The 24,987-nt window shown below is 42.6% G+C and overlaps 1 protein-coding gene across 1 annotated transcript in view; it reads right to left on the bottom strand.

Annotated features, from left to right (window-relative positions):
* Window positions 1-24,987, bottom strand: part of DGCR8 (DGCR8 microprocessor complex subunit) — a gene marked incomplete in the record, with an annotated part of 1,139,047 nt that overhangs the window by 458,449 nt on the left and 655,611 nt on the right. Inside the window, 1 exon segment of the mRNA XM_044068709.1 lies at window positions 17,077-17,183. Within this exon segment, the coding sequence (XP_043924644.1) occupies window positions 17,077-17,183 (107 nt within the window).

Here is a 24,987-nt window from a genome sequence, read left to right as displayed (position 1 = left end):
CTGAGGCAAGAAAAGTTTCCCCAACGGGGTACTTAGCTTTAAAGAAGACTTCGGTTTCCAAATTTTCGTAATTTCAGGAGCTGGCCGACCGGCACTTGCGAACTGGTTCTGCTTCGGGCACCGCGCGGCAAAAAAGACTGAAGAAAATGACGTCGGCTGTATCTTATATACCCCTGTCGCACTGACGTCAGGAAAGAAAGCGACAACCGACGCCGGACCTAGACTTTGGAATTTGGCCGACCGCGGACCCGCCTGACGGCAGGAGAACCCATCTGTTATGACTGCAGCTGTATGCACGATGAACATCATGACCTGTCAGTAACACTGGAATTACAATTTACCAACAGCATCCAGTTAGGCTTTGTGCCACGTGAGAGGAAAACTAACAGTCATCCCTCTGTACAAAGGTGGGCCTGCTATGAGCCCTAGAAACTACAAGCCCAGAAGATGAACAAGTCTTGTATGGAAAGAATCAGGATAGAAATGAATAATGACATAGGAAACTTTCAGACACTGCATCCAACCCAGTCTGGTTTTGTTAAGGGTAGATCATGCCTACTTAACTTGGTAGACTACTTCGAGAAGGTCACCAAGGCAATGGATGAGGGCAAACCAGCACATACTGCCTACCTTGAACTGGCCAAGGAATATAATGTAATACCCAACTCAGACACTGTATACAACCTCATGGAATTATGGCATACACTGGACAGCCAGCTGCCTCTCGGTCAGGAGCTAAGAAATTAAAAAAAGGGAGTCCACCTTCATAGAGAGGCTGGTTACTCACAGAGTACCTCAGGGCTCTGTGCTGGGTTCACTTCTTTTTTGGCATCTTTTGCTCAGAATTCAAGGCTGATATCAAGGGCCTCGGGCTGAGGAAGCCTGCAGATGATTACAAACTGTGAGGAGTCATAAAATCCACTCGCCCAAGACACTAATATCCTCCAGGAAGGGCTAACACAAAAAACCTATGTCAGAGCCACAGTTTAAAACTCAATGCAAAAAATGCATAACAGTACCCATGGGGAAGTTGGCTACCTCAAGAAACTACCTCATTGATAACACACCCCTAAGTGTAGACTCAGTAGTCAGGGATTTGGAAACATATATAGACAACCTGTTTTTTGACCAGTACGTGTCTAAAGCAGTAAGGAAATAATTCTATGCTGCTCAACTTATAAACAAGGACATGGTATCTAGGTCCAAGGAAGTCACCATTCCACTGTATTCAGCCTTTATCAGTTCCATCACTGGATACAGTGCCCCCTTCCGTATGGGCATGACCAAGCACAAGCAACAACTGGAATGCCCACAGAGGTTTCTCACACAAAGAAGACAGGGTGTTAACATGTTCTATTTGGATCACTTCAAAAACCCATCTCTATACCATCTCCTACAGACAGGATGCCTTGTATGCCGGTGTCTGGCATACAAGGCATCCCTGGATCATGCTCTAATGGACTTCTTGCATATCTGCAAAACAAACAGCACCAGAAAGTACAGTTCTGTAATTTCTTACCATAACAGTAGACGTCCTTTCCACTGTTGCAGTTTTCAACTCTGAGATCTTCTGCCAAGGATAGCCCAATGTCCAGCCCGGTGTACCAAAGCCTTTATTACCTAGGAGTGTCATGTGTCAGATTTATGCCAGTTGCACAAGTGTAGGGCATAAAGGTGATGTACAAACACTCCCGATCCAGAAATGAAGTGCCCCAGGAAAGGAAAATGAGGAAAATAACCACCTCTCAGACAAAGAAAATACCACCCATGGAAAAGTAGAAAAATAATTGGGTGTGGGAGGGAGTGAACACTACAACAGTAGAAAGGTCATCTACTGTTATGGTAAGATTTTACACAACTGTATTATGTCCTTCCGTATCACTGTTGCGGTTTTCAGCACCTCAGAGAATACAAAAGCTACTGAGAAGGAAGGTGAGGAGAAGCCCTCCACAAACCCATGAAGGACAGAATTGCATTACATCCAATTTGTAATGTTCAGTGAATATGTAAACTGAAGACCACGTAGCAGCTTCAAGGATAGCATTGTCCAAACATGAAGAAAACCCCAGAGGAAGTCAGTACCCTAGTAGAATGAGCCCTAACATAGGCAGGCATCAAGAAAAGAACAAAAAGAAATGGCCTTAGTAATCCAGGAGGAGATGGTTTGCTTAGAAACTGAGAAACCCAATGTCCTGGTATGAAAAGAAACAAAAAGATGGTTGGGTTTATGAAATACCTTTGCTTTGTCTAAATAATATCTGAGCTGTCTATGCAAGTCCAAGGTATGAAGAACTTTCTCACTAGTAGACTGCTGTGAAGGGAAAAAGGAAGGAGGCTGGACAGATGGATTAAGGGACAGCTCAGTCACCTTGGCCATAAAAAAAGGATTCATATGGAGACACATCTTGTCTCTTTGGAGAGAAAAAAAACTAGGAGGACTGCCATCAAAGCCTGGAGTTCCGAGACACTTCTGGTTAAAGCAACTAATAAAACAGTCTTCCAAGAATGCAATGTTGCAAAGCAGCAACAGGCTCAAATAGAGCCTGAGTCAGCTTTTCAAGGAACAAAATAAGATCCAAAGATGGACTTTATTTTGGGGGGTGTCTGATATGGAGGACACATTTAAGAAATTGCTTACTTTACCTCAAATCTAGAGGCCAGAAGAGGATTCAGTGGCAGACAGGTAGAGGTTGTTGACAAGTGAGCTTTCACTGAAGAATATGCCAAGCCAACATGTAGCAGTTCATAACAGGTAGCAAAGAACCAAAAGGACCCCCTGTGGTGATGCTGAAGACACCACACAGAAAATATCTTCCACTTGGACATATATAGTTTCTGGTACTGGGTTTCCAGGCCTCCTCCAGGACCTTAAGCACATCCTCAGAAAAGAATCAAAACCCTATCAAAGTGCCAGTTGTAGAGTGGACAGGTGAGGGTGAAGGAGAGATCCTTTGTCCTGTGTGAGAAGGTCCATGCAGTGAGCTAACTTGTGAAGATTGCCCTTGGCTATAAGAGGGGGAAACCAGTGCTGTTTGAGCCAAAAATGAGTCACTAACAAGATTTTTGGAGAGCCCTTCTCCATCATGTGACGGTCCTTGGGAAGGGGAAGAAAAACATAAAAGAAAATCCCCTTCCAGAGAAAGACATGGTTTCCACTTTCCAAGCCAAAGGACTTTGGACTATGGAACAGAACTGAGGGAGTTGCCTCTTCAAAGTGGAGGCAAACAGATCTACTTTAGGAAAACCACACCAATGATCTATGTCCAGAAAAACATCTCTGTGAAGCAGCCATTCATGAGGAGTGTCCTGGACCTGCTTAGAGAATCTGCCACAAGACTGTCCTCTTAAAGTATATAAACTGTCTATAGGGTCACCTACAGATTGATGGCTACTTCCCATGCATTAAAGGCTAGTCGGCAAAGGTGTTAAGAACTCATACCCCCTTGTTTGTTGATGTACTACATGACTGTGGTGCTGTCTGTATAAATCTAGAGTGAGTAGAAAGCTTGGACAGCCAAAACTATTGTTCTCACTTCCTTTATGTTGATGTCATCTGCCTGCAGCTGACGGGGACCAAATGCCCTGAACCTTCAGGATGCTTGAAGTGGCTCTCTAACCCAGCTCTGAGGCTTCCATGAATAGTTCCTGGGAAGGCTCAGCAGGGTGGAAAGGAACACTTGGCTTGAGAGACATCTGTTGAATCCACCAGTGAAATTCTGGTTTGAGACAAGGAAACAGAGGAACTAGATACTCTTATGGGTGGCCGTGCTGAACCACACTGATTTCAGATACCACTAAAGCTTCCTCATATGAATCCTGGCCCAGGGGAGCATGGGGACTGTAGAGGCCATGAACCCCAGAGCCCTGAGAAAACCCGTAGCCAAAAGACTGGACAGGGGAAGAAGGGAAAAAAAATTGAGACACAAATCCTTGGAGGCAGGAAGACAGGCTAGCATTGGTTAAGTCTGGACCCTGCAATCTAGAAAAATGTGGTCCTGAAATAGAATAAACACTGACTTCTGACAGCTGATAGTGAACCCCAACCTGTGTAATAGAAGCTGGGTAAGTTGAAGATTCTGCAATAGCTTGTGTGGCTTGAGGCAAGCAGTCATCCAGACAGGGAAATATTTGAATGCCCTAAAGTCTGCAAAAAGTGATTATAGGATCCAAGCATTTTGTGAACACCCCTGGGGCTGCTGAAAGCCCAAAGGCAAAGCAGAGAACTGAAAATGAAAGCAAGGTCACCAAAGCAATGGATAAAGCCAAAATGGTTTATGCTGCCTAACTTGAAATGGCCAAGGTGTTTGACAATACTCCACTTGGGCATTGTTGACAACCTCAAGCGGTTAGGTACAAACCCATATGTTACCCTAGTGGATAGCCAACTGGCTCACAGACAGTACCCAGGAAGTTAGAATTGTGGAGTTCACCTCTACAAAATGGCTAGTCACAAGTGGAGCCCCTCAGGGATCAGTCCTTGGACTGCTCCTTTTTGGCATTTACTTCACTGAAGTCAAGGCCAATGTCAATGGTCTCTGGCTGACTAAATTTGCAGTTGATTTCAAATTAGGAGCGGTCATTGAATCCCACACTGACACAAATGTTCTCCAGGAGGGGCTGACAGAAACAACTGGTGTCAGAGCCATGGACTAAAACTAAATGCCAAGAAATACATAATAGTATCCTTTGGGAAGTTATCCATCCCTTCTAACTATCATATCTGACAACATACCCCTTAGAGTTGACCCACTAATCAGGGACTTAAGGACACAGACAGTAATCTAGCTTATGACCAACACGTGTCTGCAGTAGTGAGAAATCCTTTGATGCTGCACAGCTTATAAACAAAGGTTTGGCATCCAAGTCTAAGGAAGTCACTGTTCCACTGCATTTGGCATTCATCAGACCTACTGAGTGCAGTGCCCATTTTAGTATGTACATAAGCAGGCACTTCCATCTATTGGACACTGTCAGATTCAACTCTGATGGACCTCCTGCATATCCACAAAAACAGATTTACCCATTCTAAAGACTTAAACCTTGCCTTTAATATAAATAGGACCTGCTGGAGAGACAGGTATGTATCCCAGAGAATACCCCATCACTGGAACAGGCTCCCCATCCATGTGAAGCAGAGTCCCTCCCTAACCCAATTCAAGTGCATGGGGAACAGGAAATTCATCCCTGGTTTGGCAACTGTCTCTCTAATGGACCCAGGCAACCTGCAAGTGCTTCATCTCTCAGGCCCCTGCATGTAAATGTTTCAACTCCCAAGCCCCTACTTATACTTATCAAGGGTACCAGAACTTGTCAGACATTTGAGATGCATGGCTACGCTTAAAAAGGCACTTGTGGTCGTTAGCCTAGTAAACACCTATGAAGAAAAAGAAATTTCCTGAGTAGAGGATGGATAGGAATATGAAGGCTAGATCCAGGGAATCTAGAAAAGCCTAGGGGAGAAAGAGAGGAAATAGAATCTGAAGAAAAAGTATTCAGAAGGATGGCACTGAGAAAAGTGTTCATAAACGAAAGATCCAAGGCAGGTCTTTCAAGACCCCTTTTTCCCGGGGACCAGAAACATCTTGGAGTAAAACCCTGAATCCCTTTCATTCTTTGGAAACAGATGAATGGTACCTTGGTCCAAAAGACTCGAGAACACCCCTGGAAAATGAGGAAGCTGTTCTGTAAGAGGTTGAGGGATAATGGAGAAGGAAGGAAGGGTTTTCCAGGCTAAAAAGTAATCCTGCCTGATAATGGACAGAACACAAGAGTCTGTGGCGATTTTTTGCCAAACAGAGAGACCGAAAAAGCCTGGGGGACAAGGAACCTGGCTGAGATGGGGGGGGGGGGGGAGTCAGATGGTTGCAGCTTATCAGGAAAGGGCAGCTTCTGGGGTCTAGGTGTTTGAGTAGGCTTATCAGAAAAGATGCGCCTAGGCGCCTTCTTGCCCTTGGAAGTCTGCCTAGGAATTCTATGCAAAACACAGTTTAGTGGGATAGTTCCTCTGAAAGTTAGGAATGGGAGAGAGAAAATGAGTTTCAAATCTTTCATAACCTTATCCTGATCCTGCAAAGTCTTAAGACAGCTCTGCTGTAGCACTGTCAAATACATTTTGGTTATCCAGAAGAGCATGCAGAAGTTTTGCCTTAATATCTGGTAAAGTTAGAAGGCAAAGCCAGGAATATCTCCTCATCACAGGGAAAGAGGCAGCTGCCCTAGAAGAGGCATAGACCACATCACAGCTGCATTTTATAGTGACGGGCAACTTAAGAAGTGAAACTCAACAAATAGAGAGCCGAGATTTTACCCACAGAGTCAAGCATATCAGATACAATTTTCCCAGTTCGAGAAAGAGTATATCTTGTCATGTGGGTCTGGTAATTCATAGCCCTAAAGGCTAAAGTAACAGAAATGTATACTTTCTTTCCAATCCTCTCCAGAGCTTTACTGTCCTTATTACAGGGAAGGAGCTTAGAAGAGAACAAGAGTCTAGAGAGCTTATCTGTAGATACAGAAATAACAGATAGACCAGAAGGGCATTTACATAAGATTTTGTAGGCATTTAGCACCTTACAGAAATGGTCAGGCTTCCTAGGTGCTGGAGACTGGGATTCTGGGCCAATGAAGCAGCAGAGAATGTATCCAATAAAACCGTCAGTACAGGAGGAATAGCAGTTTTGGACAGTACATCTGTAACAACTCATACTACTACTTTTGGATGTCCAATACTGGACAGCAATCCCATTTTAAATGCTCAAGCACATGCAGAAGTGTCTCAAAAGGTGAATCAGGACTAACAGATTCCTCCTCCTCTGACCCACTATCTAAAGACAACTGAAGAGTAAGCCAAGGCTCAGAGTCAGAATATTCTGAGGATTTGGGGTCCCCTGCCCTTTTGGGGGTAGAGGACTACAGAGGTACAGGATCTGAAACTCCTTCAGGTTGTTTTAAAACCAAGGCATTGAACAAGCCTTGTTTGAAGTCCTGCCATTACCTTTGTGAACTCTGGGAGCTGGCACCACATGCTTAGTATTCTGCCTTTTCTTTAAAATGCATGATGGCTTGGACCCCTACCTGGATTCCATCAAGGTACCCATCACACCTTCCTTAAGAAGGGTCAGAGGAATCCCTTTAGGTGCCTCAGAGATTAATCAGCCATGGTTTCCCCTCAACATCGACTGTGGATGTTTGCAAGGCCTCTGAGGACATGAGAGAAGCCAGTTCCTTGCCGCCTCTGAGAAAGTTGTAGAAGTGAAATCATAGAGCAGTACCAGACAGTCCTCCAGATGATTCTCACCCATCTTAAGAGAGACATCCGGTGGAGACCGGATAGCAGCAGGCTCAGGCTTAGATTTCTTGGCCTTCTTTTTAAGTAGATGCTGTACCTCGGGATGAGCGAATTCTGCCATAGTACCTTGGGCCAACAAGTTGAGAAGTTGGTTCTCACGATAAATGGAAGAAAAATGGCTAAGCAAAGTCTTTGGTCCAAACGCCTCACAGATGGAACACAGTGTGTGGTTGTGAGATGCAACCAAGCAAAACAGAAACCTATCATGCTGGCCCTTAAGGGGAATTTGCCTCCCACAGTGACATTTCCCTTTCTTGGGTGACATGTAACCCACTATAAAACAGAATAAAAAGAAAAAGAACCCCCAATGGGGTACTTATCTGAAATCGTAGGATCATTATAACAAGCACAGTGAAGGACGTTTAGACTGGTGGCATTTGGACTGAAGGCAACAAAGTTCTGGGTTGGGAGCATTCATACATCACCTTTATGCCCCATGCTTGCATGGGAAGCATATGTCTGATGCACAATGTTCCTAGGTAATAAAGGCTTTGGTACACTGGACAGACACTGGGCTATCCTTGGCAGGTGACCTCAGAGATGATGAATACTGTAACAGTGATATGGAAGGAAATCTACTTGATCCAGGTACTTAAACCTTTATTTGCAACACAAATAGGTCAAGTGGGAGGGAGAGGTATGCTTCTTTCAGGGACTACCCCTTCTCTTAAAAAGGCTTCACATCTGTGTGAAGCAGAGCCCTTCCTTGACCCTATTCAAGTAGAACCTGGACCAGTGGATGGGAAATGAGAAACTTATCCCAGTCACAATGCTTCTTTCAGAGACTACCCCTTCTCTTAAAAAGGCTTCACATCTGTGTGAAGCAGAGCCCTTCCTTGACCCTATTCAAGTAGAACCTGTACCAGTGGATGGGAAATGAGAAACTTATCCCAGTCACTTACATCTCTAATGGACAACAGCAGCCTGTAATTGCTTGACCCACCCTGGTCTAGCTTACGCATACCCCTTAAAGAGCCTCTAGGGACAAAAACTTGTTGGATACATTTGTGGATGTTAGCCTAGTATACACCTATGAACCAGGATACTGATAAGTGTTCAGCTGTGAGCAAATAAGTCAAGACCAGATGTAAAGTACAGTTGAGCAAATAAACTTACCGTAACAGCAGATGTTCAAATAGACCGCTGTTGCAGTAGCCTATGCTGTAGTATGGGTCATATCTGACCACCAGCCAGCCTTAGCCAAAAGGGAGTCACCACAATTATCTTTGGGGAGTCCTTTAGATCTTTAGAACTCTAGATATCAGTGGAATGGGGAAAAGTAACATTCCTGACCATGGAAATGAAAAAGCATCCATCTTCCATGCCTGTATGAATGGAATCCTACAGCAAAATGTCCGTTATGGAGGAAACCAGATCTACTTGACAAATTCCCACAGATGAATCAATTTCTGGAAGACCCCTGGGTCCAGCTTCCATTCATGAAGGTTTATCCTGGTCCTGCTCAACCTGTCTACAATAATGGTTTGCTCTGATGGAATTTTAAGCCTGGAGGGTTAAAATTGCACTGAATTGCTATATCCCAGGCTGTACATGGCAAGTCTGCAAAGGTGGTGAAAGCTGGAACCCCCTCACATTTGATATGCACTACATCAGTGTGTTAGCTGCGGTTATCTGCAGAGATCCTTGGTGCAACAGATGATGCAAGTTTAAGAGCATTTATTACAACCATCATCTCTTCGCCATTTATGGGCCTTTGTCTACCTGTCATGCTTGTCCACAGGCACTGAACTTTCACCCCCTTAACTGCACGACAAGCAAATTCTGAGGCATCTGTCGTGACAGGCCGAGTTGGAGAAGGGGTTGACAGATAATGATCCACCCACCAAAGTAAATCCCTGCTTACAAATTCCAGCACAAGAATCTAAAAAGATAGGGAGTGTTGATGTTGGGACCAGCCTGATCTTGGGTACCACTGAATATCTCTTGTGTAGTCTGGCCAAGGGAAACATGATAATCAGAGGTTATTAAACCCAGAATCTGTAAATATTCCATGAGAGATGTAAAGGACTGGTAGGAAAATATCAGAAACTGCTCTCTGCAAACAGCTAATTTGTACAGATGAAGAAAAAACCCTTCTCAATGGATGCATCCAGAAAAAAATACATATCAATTAAGAAGAAACGAGAGCTGAATTATGCAACTACCTGGAACACCAGACTGAGGAAGGGTTCCTTGACTTGTAAGAGAATCTTGACATTTGGGAGAAGAGTCTGCAAATATATGTAGTAGTCCAAACAGGGAAATATATGAATGCCTTGCAATTTGTAATGAGAAAACACTGGAGTCAAACACTTTGTAAATACTCCTGGTGTAGCAGATAGATCAAAGAATGAGAGAGAGAATTGAAAATGTAAGCCTGATACAGAAAATCTTAAACTTAACTACTTGGCAAGTTGCCATGTGATAAGCCATCTTTTAAGCCTGTTACCAAAAAAGCTGAGTGGAAGTATGAAGGGTAACAGAGACTGTGTGTGTGTGTGTGTGTGTGTGTGTGGGGGGTATCATTTTGATATTTGGGACTTGACAGAGGATGAAAAAGAGGTCGATGACTGGTCTTCAAAGTCCTCCTTTGTTTGGCACCAGAAAGATTTTCGAATAGAATCCATTCCCTGTCTGATCTGTGGGTGGTGGTTCTATGACCTCATAGGGATGACATTCGGTCCAATACTGGAAGAAATGAGGAAGACTGATTAGCAGGATGAGGAGGAATCCCCTGAAAGGGATTCCCACTGTCATCTATATCTTTCCTGAATTACACCCAGAAACATTTGCTTGAGATCATCTGATGCCACGCTGTAAAATGCAGACCTGGACACTGGGAAAGATTCAAGTGGTTTTCGAGGGGGGGGGGGTGAAGTGGGAAGTGGCTGACTTTTTGTAATATCCTTGGTTCTGGTAGGATCCCCTCCTTCTTTTTGAACCTTTGTGCCATTCATTTTTTTTTAAGTTTTACTTGTTGAAACCTTGCCGGGACAGTTTTCTTATAGAAGGGTCCTGAATTAGAACTTGACAAAAGCAGGGTTGAAAAATCTGGGTCACTCCTTGAATTTTCTTCCTTTATCAAATCTTTTAAGGACCTCAACAGCAGAAGGGCCAAATAATGCTTCTTTATTAAAGGCAGAATTTAAAATCTCAGCTATGACATCTTCTGACAAGTTTAGTGAGCATTAACCTCTGAAAATGGGAGGTTAGCAGTTAAATACTTCATGCTCTCAAGAGGCACCAGTCAGTTTTAACATACTGGCTAAGCAGTTTAGAATTCTTACTTTATTAAATGACGTCATTATATGATGTAGCTTTTTTTAGTTTCTGCTAATGGGCTTGGGAATACACTGCACATATGACTGCCTGTGTTGCCTGAGGAAGTCTTCTTGGTTGTTTATAAATGCAGTTGCTGCTACTCTGAATATCCAATTTTTTAAATACTGCACAGTGGGAAGGGAGGGCACATAGCGATGTTAAAAATGATGCTTCACTTTTTGTTGCTGTTTTAGTCTCTCTTCCCACTTACTTTATTTTTCTTTTATTGCTTGTTCTTAAAGTGCATTTACTCTGGTGCATTTATTAATGCTCGTTAGTAGCTGGATTCATTTGCAATTGTTACTGTGTGTCTCTTAGTTTTGGTTAAAATACTTGGGTGTCAAGCCAGTTATTTTACATTAAGAAGGTTTGTGGTCTGCACTCTTGTGGGAGGAGAGGGTAGCCTCTGCCCTTCTGAGCTGGAAACTGCTGGGTGATGGCCTATTATGCTTGCTGTTCTAAGTGTCTTAGTTATGTTGTAACCACTTGGGTTCCAAACTAATTATTTTACATTGGGAGGGTTGTGGTCTAGGCTCATGTGGCAGGATGGCACAGTCTACACCCTTCTAAGCTGGGAATTGCTGGTTGAAGGCTCTGAGTCTGTTATTCTGAAAGTGTCCTAGTTCTGGTTTAAGCACTTGGGTTCCAAATCAGTTGATTTAGATTAGGAAGGTTTGTGGTCTAGACTCTTGTGCAGGGAGTGTGTGGTCTACACCCTTCTATGCTTCTGCATTTTATAGCAGAGGCTAGATTCAGACTAGCTGAATCTAGACTGCTTGGTATCAGTTGAACACTAAAATCAAGTCTTCACTGAGATACTGAACTATATGAGGCATCCATTGCTTCCAACTAACAAGTGCTTGTTTTTGCTCTAATATTGCACTTTTAATTTGTATTTGCATTCCACTGTCTGAAGTGTCTGAACTATTTTTTGTCAGATTTTACTGTAAACTGTACTAGTTCAGCTGCAGCACTGCTCAGTTCCAAGTTTGCTATTTCAAAGTCTGTTTTGTAACATATGAGCATCAACTTCAAGCCACCTTTGTTGGTGAAGGCTCTTCTGCACCCTTGTGTGAGGTGTGTGCCATCTGGGTCCCATCTAATTGAGGGTGATTGGACTAGAGCTCAGAGTGCTCTTACTGGCTAGTTTGGGTTAAAAAGGGTATTTGCTTGTTTTATTTATGCCCCGCATTTGCACTTGCTTGCATGCAGCTCTTTATTGTGCATTGCCGGGTAGTGGCGGTTATAGACACAAACATTTTGTTTGTTAAATTCTCCCTTAGCACTTAACTTGTGGTCCTTCAGAGGTTTCTTATGGCCCTGCTCTACTGTCAGGTGGAACACTAAGCCTAGCCTTAGAGGTACCAACACACTTCTAATCCACTAGCCACCACTAAGTGTGACCTCTTTTCCTGACCATATAAATTTACCTATCACTAGGGAATGACAATTTCCCACTGTTTCTCCAGCCAGCTTGGTCAACATGGTCATCCTGAGACAGTACAGCAATTGCCACATGTTCATCGACAACCTTTTACTCTTGTCCACAAAAACAATGTGCGAGACATGCAACTATTTTAAGAACCTTGAATCCATGTTCTCTCACACACCAGTCAGTACATATGACAATGAGCGGGGCTGCCAGCATGCACACCTCACCTCCTACTTCAGCCAAACCCACACTACGTATGTGGCGGTCCTCACCAGAAAAATACCTAAACACCAGAGACCTCTCAAACACAAGCATGGTACACATAATACGTCCTCTGCAGAACACATTATACATAACAGCTCACGCACCAGTGTCTCACTGGTCAAACCCTTAGGGCAAAGCACAAAACCAAACATATTAGTCATAGGTGATGCCATTGTGAGGCACAATGATGTCCCTTCTCACCAGGCTGGATAAGGAAAAGGTCATGGTCAGCTGTCTGTCAGGTGCCAGGATACGCCATATCACATATGTACTCAAGACTCTCAACAACAGGTACTGTTATGCGTCCATCATGGTCCATGTTGGTGTGAACGACTTGAGATGTACCTCGCTGGACTATGAGAGAGACATTACTGCGCTCTCAGACTGTGCATCTCAGGCAGGTATGTCCCTAGCCTTAAGCAGCATTTCACCTTCACCTAGGATGAAGCCTCAATACAAACAGGAGATTACCAACTTCAATAACTAGCTTAGCTTCTGGTGTCATTCTAAGGGGATCCACTATCTGTCAGCCTGGGATGACATGATCGATGGACCTCAATGCTTTGCCAGAGATGGTCTTCATCTGTCACCCCTGGGATTCTGGCTACAGGCTAAGGCTCTTGCCACCCCCATAGTGCCTTTTTTAGGCAGTGTCTCTCAACGACTAAATTCCCAACTTAAAACCGCTCATCCAAAAACAACCTCAAGGTTAGGCTGCTAAATGCTAGGAGTCTCAGCACAAAACTGCACTCATTGGATGCTGTCCTCACCTTGAAAGACTGCACTCATTGGATGCTGTCCTCACCTTGAAAGACGCAGATACTTATGCAGTCATGGAGACCTGGTTCAAGGCTGTGGAGAGCACCCCAGCCATACCGGATTACACCTCCCTCAAAACATTCAGACCTCAAAATGAAGGTATAAAAACTAAAGGAGCCAGTGTTATCAATATTCACTAAAGATAACTACACCTCCAGATTGGTTAAACAGTATGATTCCCTGGAGACACTTCAGGTGCAATTAACTGCTGGTAGGACACCTAATCAAGTCACCTGTGTGAGCAATCCTGCATTTTATGTAGGAAAAACTATCAGGAAGTTAAGAGAAAGAATAGCTGAACACGAGAGACATCAAAAATAAGAGGACTACGAATGCATTATACACCCATAGTTTGACAAGCATTAACGTTAAGAGATTTAGTTTTTCGTTATTGATAGACTTATTCCCACTTTCAGTGGAGGTGACATTAAAACAAAATTAGAAAAAATGGAGACTGAGTGGCAATTGAAATTAGATGCCACAACACCTCCTGGAATTAATAAAAGCTGTTCAATGGGTAGTGTTTTAAAACTCAGGGCATCTAAGATGGAGTAATGCTAAGATTATTAAGCTGCCTAGTATTGATTACTTTTAACAAACAATGTACATCAGTTAATTCATATGAAAAGTAAAGTAAAAGGCGTCTAGATGGGGTATATTGAAGGTATTGTTTTAATTTGACACTGTACAGAATTTGGTGGAGTATATGAGTTAGGTCTTTAAATTTTAAACTTCAAGTCTTTGATGTAATGATCATGTGATTTTTAAAATAATTTAAATGTGCTCTCCATCAGAAATGGCTTTACTCTGTTGAAGCCCTTAGTTTAAGAAAGGTGAAAGCGCTTAGTGTTGAATTTTAGCTGTTTTTATATTTTAATAAATCTAGTGTCATATGAGCACTTTGCAGTGGCTTTTTTTTTTTTTTTTTAACCTAATCAAGTCACTGCCAGCTACAAGACCACCCTCCATGAATCAGGACACCAACTCTATTTCGATCTACTTGAGTCTATCAAGATGCATCCAAACACCATGGTTTTGGGTGACTAACTACCCATCTATTGATTGGGTAAATTACTCATGCTCAAACTCACTTGCCCAAAGGTTCAACTTTAACTTCAATGCCCTGGACCAGCTGGTAGACACCAACACAAGGGGTGCCAACATCCAGGATCTGGTGCTTACCAATATGGGGGATCACTGTAGCACCCCCACTGTGAGGTCCTCCCTGGTGAGATCTGACCACAAATTGGTCTCATTCGAAGTAACTATCACACCTAACCCCTAGCAGCAACTAAACTAAATAACGTCTCCAAAGCAGATTATAACCTCTTGCAGGATGGTATAAATAGCTCCACTGCACATCCTTCCTCAGCTTGAACTGGCAACTATGGCGAGCTCTATACACCAATGCTTTATACAAACACCTGCATAAATGTACTGATTCAGCCGTACCTGATAGGACCAAAACAAACTCCTCAAGGAAGAGCAAACCTACCTGGTGGACAACTGCCATTAACAGACTTAATACATGAAGAAATTGCTGTCTAGGAATAAGGAGGAGCAAGCCCTCCTAAACTGGAAATATTCCCTCCTCAGCTTAAAGAAGCAAATAAGACTACGAGTCCAAATTAGCTCCCTCAACAAAGGACAACCACAAGGCATTCTATAGTTACATAGGTAACCTAAAAGGAAAGGCCCAGATTTGTGCAGAACTGGTAGTTAAATGATACCACATACTCTGAGCCTGTGGACATAACTAACCTGTTGGCCGACGGATTCTGTGAAAACCTCACTCCCCTGTCCCCACCACATGTAACCCATGACATCCCTACCACCTGTTCCCCTACCTTATATCTCTAAAGAGTAGGTCATAAATGCCTTCTCCAAGGCCAAAAACACAGCATCTATGGAACCTGATAACATCCCAGGCTGCTTCCTACATGAGCTCCAACATTAATTAGCAACACCATTGGGTACTCCAATCAGTCTAAGCACCGGCTTCATACCAGCTGAATGGAAACCAGCCATTATTCCATTACACAAAGGTGGTGCTTCCACTGATCCTGAGAACTACAGACCTATTAGCCTGGCTAGCCTCATCTGCAAGGCCATGGAGCGAATCATCATGGACCTTATCAACAGATATACAGGTAATCCCCAAACACTTTACACTACTTAATTTGAGTTGTCAAAGGGAGAGCATGCCTGTTAAACCTGGTGGACTTCGAGACAGTCATCAAGGCCCTGGACAAGGGGAAATCTGTGCATACTGCCTACCTGGGCTTAGACAAGGTGTTAGACATATATCCCCCACCCAGGCATCATTGACAAATTCACCCAACTTGGCATCAACCCTTACATCGTTAGATGAGTTGCTAACTGGCTCACTGATAGAACTCGTATAGTCAAAATAGGGGAATCTACCTCCAACAGCAGACCTGTAATCAGTGGCATTCCACAGGGATCGATCCTGGGACCTCTACTGTTTGGAATTTATTTCGCTGAAGTACAAGCAAAAACTAAAGGTCTGTGGCTGACAAAGTTTGCTGATGACTGCAAACTGGCAGTGGTCACAGAATTTCCAAATGTCAACATCCTATAAGAGGGTCTTACGCAAACAAATCATTGGTGCCAAAGTCACAGCCTTAAACTCAATGCAAACAAAGTATGATCATTCCTTTTGGTAAAAGTGATGTTCCTGCTAACTACCACATCAATAGCAGCACCTTAAGTACGTACTCAGTGGTGACAGACCTTGGTACACAGGGTGACAGCAACTTTACCTTTGGCCACCATGTCTCCACACTGGTAAAAAGGCATCCTATATTGCTCATCTCATAAGTAAGGGCATTGCCTCCAAAAAAAAAAAAGTTATAACCTCCCTATACTCTTCCCTTATCAGGCCAATTATTGAGTAAACCGCCCCTTTTAGTATGTACCTTTCTAAGCACCTGCATCAACTGGAGAAACTACAAAGGCTCCTCATAAGGAAAATTCAATGTCCTCAGCATCTGTCCTATGCAGATCTGAAATCACTGTCACTTTATTCTGTTTCATGCAGACTACTCAGAAATTATGTCTGCCTTGAATACAAGCCAATCTCTGACCCTGCATTACTGGAAATGCTGTATATCCGTAAGTCAAATGGTACACGGGTTACTCGCTCTAAATATCTTAACCTGGTATGTGACATTAATAAAACCTGCTGGAGAAACAGATTTGTCTCCGATAATTACCACACCTTTGGAACAGACTCCCACTCATGTCAAACAGCCACTCATGTCAAACAGCCACTCATGTCAAACAGAGCACCTTATTGCCCCTCTTCAAACGCAGTCTGGGTGACTTTAAATTCACCCCGGGGGTTCCACCTGTATCCCTCTTGGACAGGGGCAACAGGTGTTGATCATGGAAATAAGGGTAAGAACTTGGCTAGGCTTGAAAGGGCCCTACGGACATTAGCCCAGTTAACTTCCCATGATCCTGTGGATTAAATTTCTATACTGCTGTGCTTTTCCTTCAACTGCTATTACTTAAGGATATTGAAGAAGCAGTAATCCTGATCCAGTGTTTAGATCTGTGTGTTTAGTGAGCTGCTGGACAACGTCATTGGTAAATGGCCACATACTCAAAAGCACATATCTTTTATGCTTTTGAATGTTAATTCTTCTAAATAACTTCCTTATCTACTAAACGATGCTGTGCTTTTAAAAACATCAGTACACGTACAGTGAAACAGTTAACGGGAAATTCCAGGCATTTGTCTTCTCCATCACAATATGATCAGCATTTAAATACTAGTGCAATAAAAAATATGCAGTCCTCAAATAAATGTATTCTTAACTAAGCACCTGAGTGAAATAGGTCAAACAAATATTTTTTCACAACTTACACCATCCTCGCACTGTATGCTTTCCACAAGTCATGACATATTCACTCTTCTGATTTTTACCAGGAATCACCTCAAATTTAATGGATGTATCTCCCATTCCATGGTTTCTACGAATCAAGAAAAAATTAAATTTGCATAACAAAATCCTAATTTGTAACTGGTTCTCTTCTGTCACATACTACAGAGCTCTGCAATAAGGATTTCACAGTTACACAATGAAACCACATCATCTGCAAAAAAGGAGAGGAAAACAGCGCATAAAATGTATAGTTACACTTAATTTAAAAAAAAAAAAAAAAAAAACACCACCTACTGCTTTGGATGAAGAGGAATTCTGCAGCTAAAGACAATTTAAACATTGAGAAGGATGGTTAATCAAATAAGGCATAGCAGTATGGGGTTACTTGGGACTTTGTTACCCTTTGTTAAAAATTCATGGGGTACAGCTTATTTACTTTACCATACAAGTAGGAAAATCCTCTTTAAAGATAATGTCCAAAGGTCCAACTTACCTTCCAAAATGTTGCGAGAATTGCCCTGCCAACAAGTAATCCACACTTTATATGCATACTTTTCAGAATCATTCAATTTTAACCATTTTAAAAATAAAAAAAATCATATTTATCACACTTGGCAGATGCAGAGAGCAGGTTCTCTCATACTGCCACCATCCAGTTTAGCAATGTAATGCTGTAATTCGGGGTGGTTACTATTGTCCAGATAAGTACAGGAAAAAGTTTCAGATAACTACAGATACATGCACAGGCCTTCATATTTTTCACATCAAAACTTAATACTTTTATTTACCATTGGTCTAGTTTTGCTCCTCTCTCTAATCCTCTTTCACTCTATCACTCTGTTGTCCTTCACTACTCCTTACACATGCCAGGAACTCTTAGCTTAACTACCCATACCATTGCCCCTATACTATCTTAAAGCACAGTACTTTAAGCTCACCATAGCTTTTTTTTTTTTTTTTGCATTTTATCTTGACAATCTCCAGCTTCCCTCCTATCACACACAAATTCTAAAGCCAACACTCCCCATTCCTCTTATGCCTCTAGCTTTTAGGTCCACCATCCAATAAATTTATACATGCTTCAAACAGTTCTGATTCTTCTTACCTCTCCAATTAATGCATCTTTACTCACTTCCTGGTACATCAGTGTCTCACCTCAACATTTACTCACACCAAGGTATCAGATTCCTGGTTATGCATACTTCCTGGTTATGCATACTTCTAACTTCTAGAAAAATATAACCTTTGAGTCTTGTTTACACTCTTATCCCAAACTCCAAGTAGTAAATGTTGAAAATGATTTTCAAAGGATACATTTTAATTTTAGAATACTGTATTTTTTGTCTGTTTTATATTCTGATTTTTTTTTTTTTTTTTTTTTGCATATAAGTAAAAGTGTAACTATTTTCTATTTAAGCCATATGTTGGAGCTTTTCTCCCTGCATTTCTGCTGAAAAGGAGCAATTCCTGCCCAATTGGACCATCCTGGGAAATAACAGCAAAACAAACATACCTTTGATTCTTTCAACAGAACATGGTGCTGAAATGAGAAATGTGCATGGGAGGCAAGGGTACAGACTGAAAAGACAAGCTACTGCAACAGAATGCCTGAAAAGTTCTTCTATTCAGTCAGAACATTTTGGTTAATTAAGAGAAGCCTAAAATCTGTTTAGTCTTTATTTAACCAAGTGTTCCAGGCACTTTGCTGGAGCAATTTCACTTGCATACTTTATTTCATTTATGTTTTTCTTGCTTTACTTAGGGTGGAATTGCTTCTACCCCCAGAAGCTTGTCACCTTGTCATGCCCTTCACATCCACAGCTGAATGGGCATGAATGTCAAAAATAAAAGCACAAATTGTAAACTTTCCCATATAAATCATTGTTTTATGGGAAAATATAACAAAACAGCACCACACTTCATACAGATGTTTAAGATAGAAATGGGATGCAAATACAGCTTTCCATTTTGTGCCTTTGAACATCATCTTTAATCCATACTACATGAACCTTACTGTGAAAATAATATATGACCCCAGGTGGGTTCCACACTTCTGGGGTCTGGTGAGAGGGACATCAGTTTGTGTCACAGTGAGACACAGATGTCCGCCTTACCAGGCTGGATAAGGAAAAGGTCAAGGTTTGCTGCTTGTCAAGTGCCAGGATCTGTCAAATCAAACACACACAAGTTTCTCAATAAGTACTGTTACAACTTTGTCATAGTCCATGTTGGAGTGAATGCCTTGAGACGTACCTCAATGGACTGCATGAAGAGGGACATGTCTAAACCCTCTGTGTCCCAGGGAGAATGTCCCTAGCCCTCAGCAGCATTGTACCTTCACACAGGATGATACCTCAATATAAACAAAAAAGGACAGACTTCAACAACTGGCTTAGCTTCTGGTTTCATTACAGGGCAAATCCAGTATCGGCCAGTCAGGGAAGATTTGGTTGACAGACCATGCTGCTTTGCCAGAGATGGTCGTCACCTGTTGCCTCTTGGGTTTCGGTTACTGGCAAAGGTACTTGCCTCCCCATAGTGCCTTTTTAGGCAAAGCCATAACAGCAAAACTTCCAACTTAAAAAAAATCCACAAGACAAATTCAAGGTTATGCTGCTTAATGCTAGGAGTCTAAATTGGAAACTGCACTCCCTGGAAGCACCTTGGAAGATGCCAATGTCTGTACAGTCACTGATACATGGCTCAAGGCCAGACAGAACACATGGGCCATGAAAGGCTACAATGCCTTCCGCACGGTCAGACCTAAAAACGAGGGTGAAAGATCCAAAGGCGGAGGTGTATTCACCTTCATTAAAGACAAATACGCCTCGAGACTGGTTTAACAGTATGACTAACTTGAGCTACTCCAAGTCCAACTAACTGTAGAACCCCCCCCCCTCCACATCATTAACTATAGGTCCCCCAGCATGAACCAAGAGAACCACACTGCCTACCTGGACCTACTCGAGTCGCTCACTATACAGCCAGACACTTTGGTCATGGGTGATTTCAACTATCCTTACATATAGTGGAAGACAAAGATGAGAACTAACATGCTCACCCTGAGGTTCCTGGCATTGGTTAATACGAATGCTCTGAAAGTCTGCACCCCCACAAGGGGATCAAATGCCCTAGACTTAGTATTTACCAACATGGCAGGTCTCTGCACTACCCTATGTGTTGCCCTCCCTGGTAAGGTCTGATCATAAATCAGTCTCATTCAAAGTAAAGATCATACCTGATCCCCCCTCTGGAGTAAAAAGAAAAAGTAAAATTTCTCCAAAGGAAACTATAGCCTACTAAGTGATTATAGGTTCATAGGTTCATACTAGGCTATCTGCCCGAGGGCATTTACAAGCCTAGCCCATAGTTTTGTGGCTTACGCCACCCCTTTAGTATGGGGAACTATACCCATTATTTTGCTGTGCCTCTGTTGAGCAGTGACACTGAGGTAATCCCTGGGGTATATCTGCGATCTCCCATCCATTGGTCAAGATTTCTCTTGAACAAGGCCAGCGAGGTGCTCTGCCTCACATATACCGGGATTTTATTCCACAGCATAGGGAGTCTTTGGGTGATGAATCTATCCCTCCAGCACGTCCTATTAATAGCCGTGTCGAGGTTTAAGTCTCCCGCCCTTGTGGCTCTGACGGATCTAGATTTTTTGACGTGAAGCATATTCATCAAATCTGGGTTTGACATGGCCTTGTATGTTAGGCAAAGGTCACCTCTGAGCAAGCGGTGGCGACTGAATAGAGCTGGAGTTCTTTCAGTCGGGCAGCATAGGACAGATGTTTGAGACCCTTTACCCTTTTGGTGAGGAACTTTTGTGGCCTCTCCAGCTGCTGCAAGTGTCGGGTCAGATACATTCCGAATGGGGCATTGTACTCAATCATTGGTCTGATGAGTGATGAGTATAGGGAGACTATGACCTCCCTTGATCTAGATGAGAATCCCTTCATGATAAGGTGGACAATGTAGAAGGTCTTCCTAACTACTTTAGCTACATGGGTGTCGAATGACAGACTACTATCAACCTGGGTCCCCAGGTCCCTGATAACTTCTTCTGTGCTCAGTGGATTGCCACCTATTTGGTAGCTAGGGTAACCTTGTTTTTCCCGAAGGGTATGACTATGCATTTTTTGGCATTTAACTTTAGGCCATGGCTCTGGCACCAGTTATCCATTTCTGTGAGACCCTTCTGAAGGATATCTGTGTCAGATGTGTTTTCTACTATGGCGCCCAGTTTGCAGTCATCTGCAAACTTTGTCAGCCATAACCCTCCTGTGTTTGCTTGTACTTCGGAAAAGTAGATGCCAAAACAAGAGTGGGCCCAGGACTGAGCCCTGTGGTACACCACTTGTAACAGGCTTTGAGTCTGACATGGCGCCAGCAACTCTGACCCTGTGGGTTCTGTCACTCAGCCAGTTTGCAACCCATCTTGTGATGTATGGGTTAACATTTAAGCTGATGAGTTTTTCAATGATACCCGAGTGGGGTATTGTATCAAAGGCCTTCGCCAGATCGAGGTAGGCTGTATGGACTGCCTTTCCCTCATCAATGGCTTTGGTGACTGTTTCGAAAAAGTCAACCAAGTTTAGAAGGCATGATCTGCCTTTGACAAAGCCAAACTGGGATGGATCCAAAGTCTGCAAATTCCTATGTCTTTATTTATGAGGTCCATTATGATCCTCTCCATGGCTTTGCAGATAAGGCTTGTCAAGCTAATGGGCCGGTAATTTCCAGGGTCGGTGGAGGCACCGCCTTTGTGAAGTGGGACCACAGTTGCAGTGCGCCACTCCTGGAGTGCGTATCCAGAGGTAAGACTATGATTAAACAGCTGTCCTAGCTGTGGGTTTAATTCCTCGTTGAGTTCGTGGAGCACACAGCCGGGGACACCATCAGGTCCCATGGATGCTGTGTTTTTGCTTTGGAGAGAGCAGTTCTCACTTGGGCGTTGGAGATGTTTGGGGGCTGCAATCGCTTGGTATAGATATCTCTCCTTTTGGGGAGGGGAGAAGTTTGCACTGAACCTGTCAGCCAGTATGTTGGCAATGTCTGTAGGATCAGTAATCTTCACATCATTTTGAACTAGTTCTGAGCATATCTGGGAGTTTCCTCCCAGGTTTCTAACATAGCTAAAGAAGGCCTTATGATTGTCTTTTGAGTCTTTAGCTATTTTTCTCTCAAAATTTGCTTTGGATGATTTTATGAGAGCTCTTAGTTTTTACTTATAGTGATCAAGGGTGTCTTACCTTTTAAGGATTTTGCTCTATCTTGTAGTAGCTTCCTCCTTTTGTTGTAGAGTTTGTTTATGGCTGGGGTCCACCAGAGTGGACGCTTGCCTTTGGTACAAAGAGTCTTTGTTTTGCTTGGGATTGCCTTATCCATGCAGTCCTGCAGGTGCTGGTAGAAGGCATTTGTAAGTGATTCAGCGGCTTGAGTACTGTTTTCCGTCGGCTCGGGGCCTTAAAGGAGACCACACTAGTCTTTAGAAGTGTGAAGTCGGCTTTCGAGAAGTTCTTTACTGTGGTCTTTTTATTTCAGGTGGGGTGGGATGAGGACCTCCAGCGAGATTAGTTTGTGATCTGATCTCACCAGTGAGGGGTATACTTCGGTGTTGAACATTGTGCTCCCATGTTCGTGATGATGAGATCAAGTATGTTTTCTCCTCTTGTGGGGATGGTGACTAGTTGTTCCATGGCATTTGAGTTTATGAATTCCAGGAACTTTTGGGCTAGGGTGTTTGGGCTTGAGTAGTGTTCCCAGTCTATATTAGGGTAATTGAAGTCACCTAGTATGATGGTGTTTGGTGATACATTTATCCCCTCTAGTGTTTTCAGGAAGGCCATGTGAGGTTCCTGAGTTTGTGAGGGTGGCCTGTAACATGCTGCAATTTGCAGAGCAGTCTTGCCTATGGTTAATTGCACCTGGATGGTCTCCGATGCATCGTGCGTTGCCACCAGTCTTGAGGTGTGGGTGTCTTTGATGAATATGGATACCCCCCCTCCTTTCTTGGTATTGTCCGGATTTTGGGGCCGGAACGCATGATAAGAGGTAAAACCTGATAGTGCTGGGGTGCTCTCAGGAGCCTTGAACCAGGTTTCTGTCACTGCACAGACATCGATGTTCTCCATACTGAGATGACAAATAGTTTCAGCCCCCCTGCTAATACAGCCAACAGCAGTTCTATACAGAGGTGTACACAAATGCCCTGTATAAACACACAACTGTATAAACTTGGCTGTACCTGAAAGGATCAAAACCAAGTCCTCAGGAAAAAAAAACAAGCCACCCTGGTAGACCACCAAGCATAAATAGGTTATATAACAGGAAGAAAATGATGTCTAACAATAAGAGGGAATTGATTCAGCAGAAGAAAAAACACCCTCCACAGCTTGAACAAGCAAATTACATATCTTGTAAAATCCTCTAAAGCTAATTATGAAGCTAAATCAGCAGCCCTAGCTGAGGATAATCTTAAGGCATTCTTTAGATATGTCTGAAATCTAAAAGGGAAGGCCCAGCTTTGTACCAAACTAGTAATGGACGGTGCCACTCATACTGAACCTGAGGGAATCGCCAACCTGGTAGCAGACAGATTTGGCACAAACTTCACCCCCTATTCCCACCAGTCATACCCCAAAGCATGTGTGACACCAGTCCTCCACCTAGTATCTCCAAAACCAGATCATAACTGTGCTCTCCAAGGCCAAAAATACAGACTCTATGGGACCAGATATCCTAGGCTGCTTACTAAATGGGCTAAATAGGACCTAGTCGAACCACTTGGCACTCTCTTCAACAACAGCCTAAGTACTGGCTTTGCTCCAGCAGAGTGGAAAACAACAGGAATCCCATTGCACAAACGGGGTCCACCAACCGACCCTGAGAACTATAGACCCTTATCTGCAAGCCCACAGGCAGAATAATGGAATTTATTAACAAAGACATAGATGTCCTCATAATTCACAAAACCTTATTGGCCAAAAAAGGGCCATCAAGACGCTAGAGTGGACTATTGAAGATAAGAAAAAAATGATGTACTGTTATAGTATTATGCAAGAAGCCCAGAATTTCTAAAGAAAAGATATACAAAATGAATGAGAGAGAAGTTAGAGGAAAGAAAAATACTTGCACAAGACAAACTGTCAGAAGCTTCAAAAACATTTGTGTTCATTAATACAACAGATTTATGAAAAACATTATATAGACAAAGAAACCTTGGGCCATTTAGAAAAAGAAGCGACCAAGAAGTGTGAAAATGTAAAGAATAAAATCTAGAGATTTTTGAAGAGTATAAAAAAAGAGATATGGACACGGGAAAGCAAGAGATCTGATACAGTGCAATATTTATGCAAAGGAGAAAGCCAAATTAATTAATACAAAAAAAAGCAGCCCCAAAGATTTTCAAAGATAAATACTAGCAAAGGCATCCATATATAAAAATTTTAAAATACAAAAAATAAGATCACAAAGAGGGAACATACAACAAAAGATTAGTAATGCAGAAGTTAAAAAATAGAAGCTGAAGTTATGGCATACCTGCAAAATGTAGAATTATGTGTAGAAAGTAACACAGGTTATAAGACAGCATTGATGGAACAACAAATTCCCCAAGTAAGGAGAAATCTGAAGAAATATGGGCATAGGAAAGAAAAATGAGATTTAATAAGGTGCAATATTTATCCAAAGGAGAATGCAAAAATAATCAATATGAAAGGAGCAGCACCGAAGACATTTGAAGAGAAATTGAGGCAAATTTATCTAGATATGAAAAATTTTACATTACAAAAAAAAAAAAAAAAAAAAAGAGTAAAGTAGAGAGGAGGATTAGTAATGGGGAAAGTCAAAGAAATAGAAACCAAGGTAATGGATTACCTGTGAAATGG

Source organism: Protopterus annectens, chromosome 4.part0 (genome assembly GCF_019279795.1).
Source record: "Protopterus annectens isolate FY-2018-M chromosome 4.part0, PAN1.0, whole genome shotgun sequence".
In the NCBI taxonomy this organism is placed as follows: domain Eukaryota; kingdom Metazoa; phylum Chordata; order Ceratodontiformes; family Protopteridae; genus Protopterus; species Protopterus annectens.
This window is presented reverse-complemented; position numbering and strand designations above follow the sequence as displayed.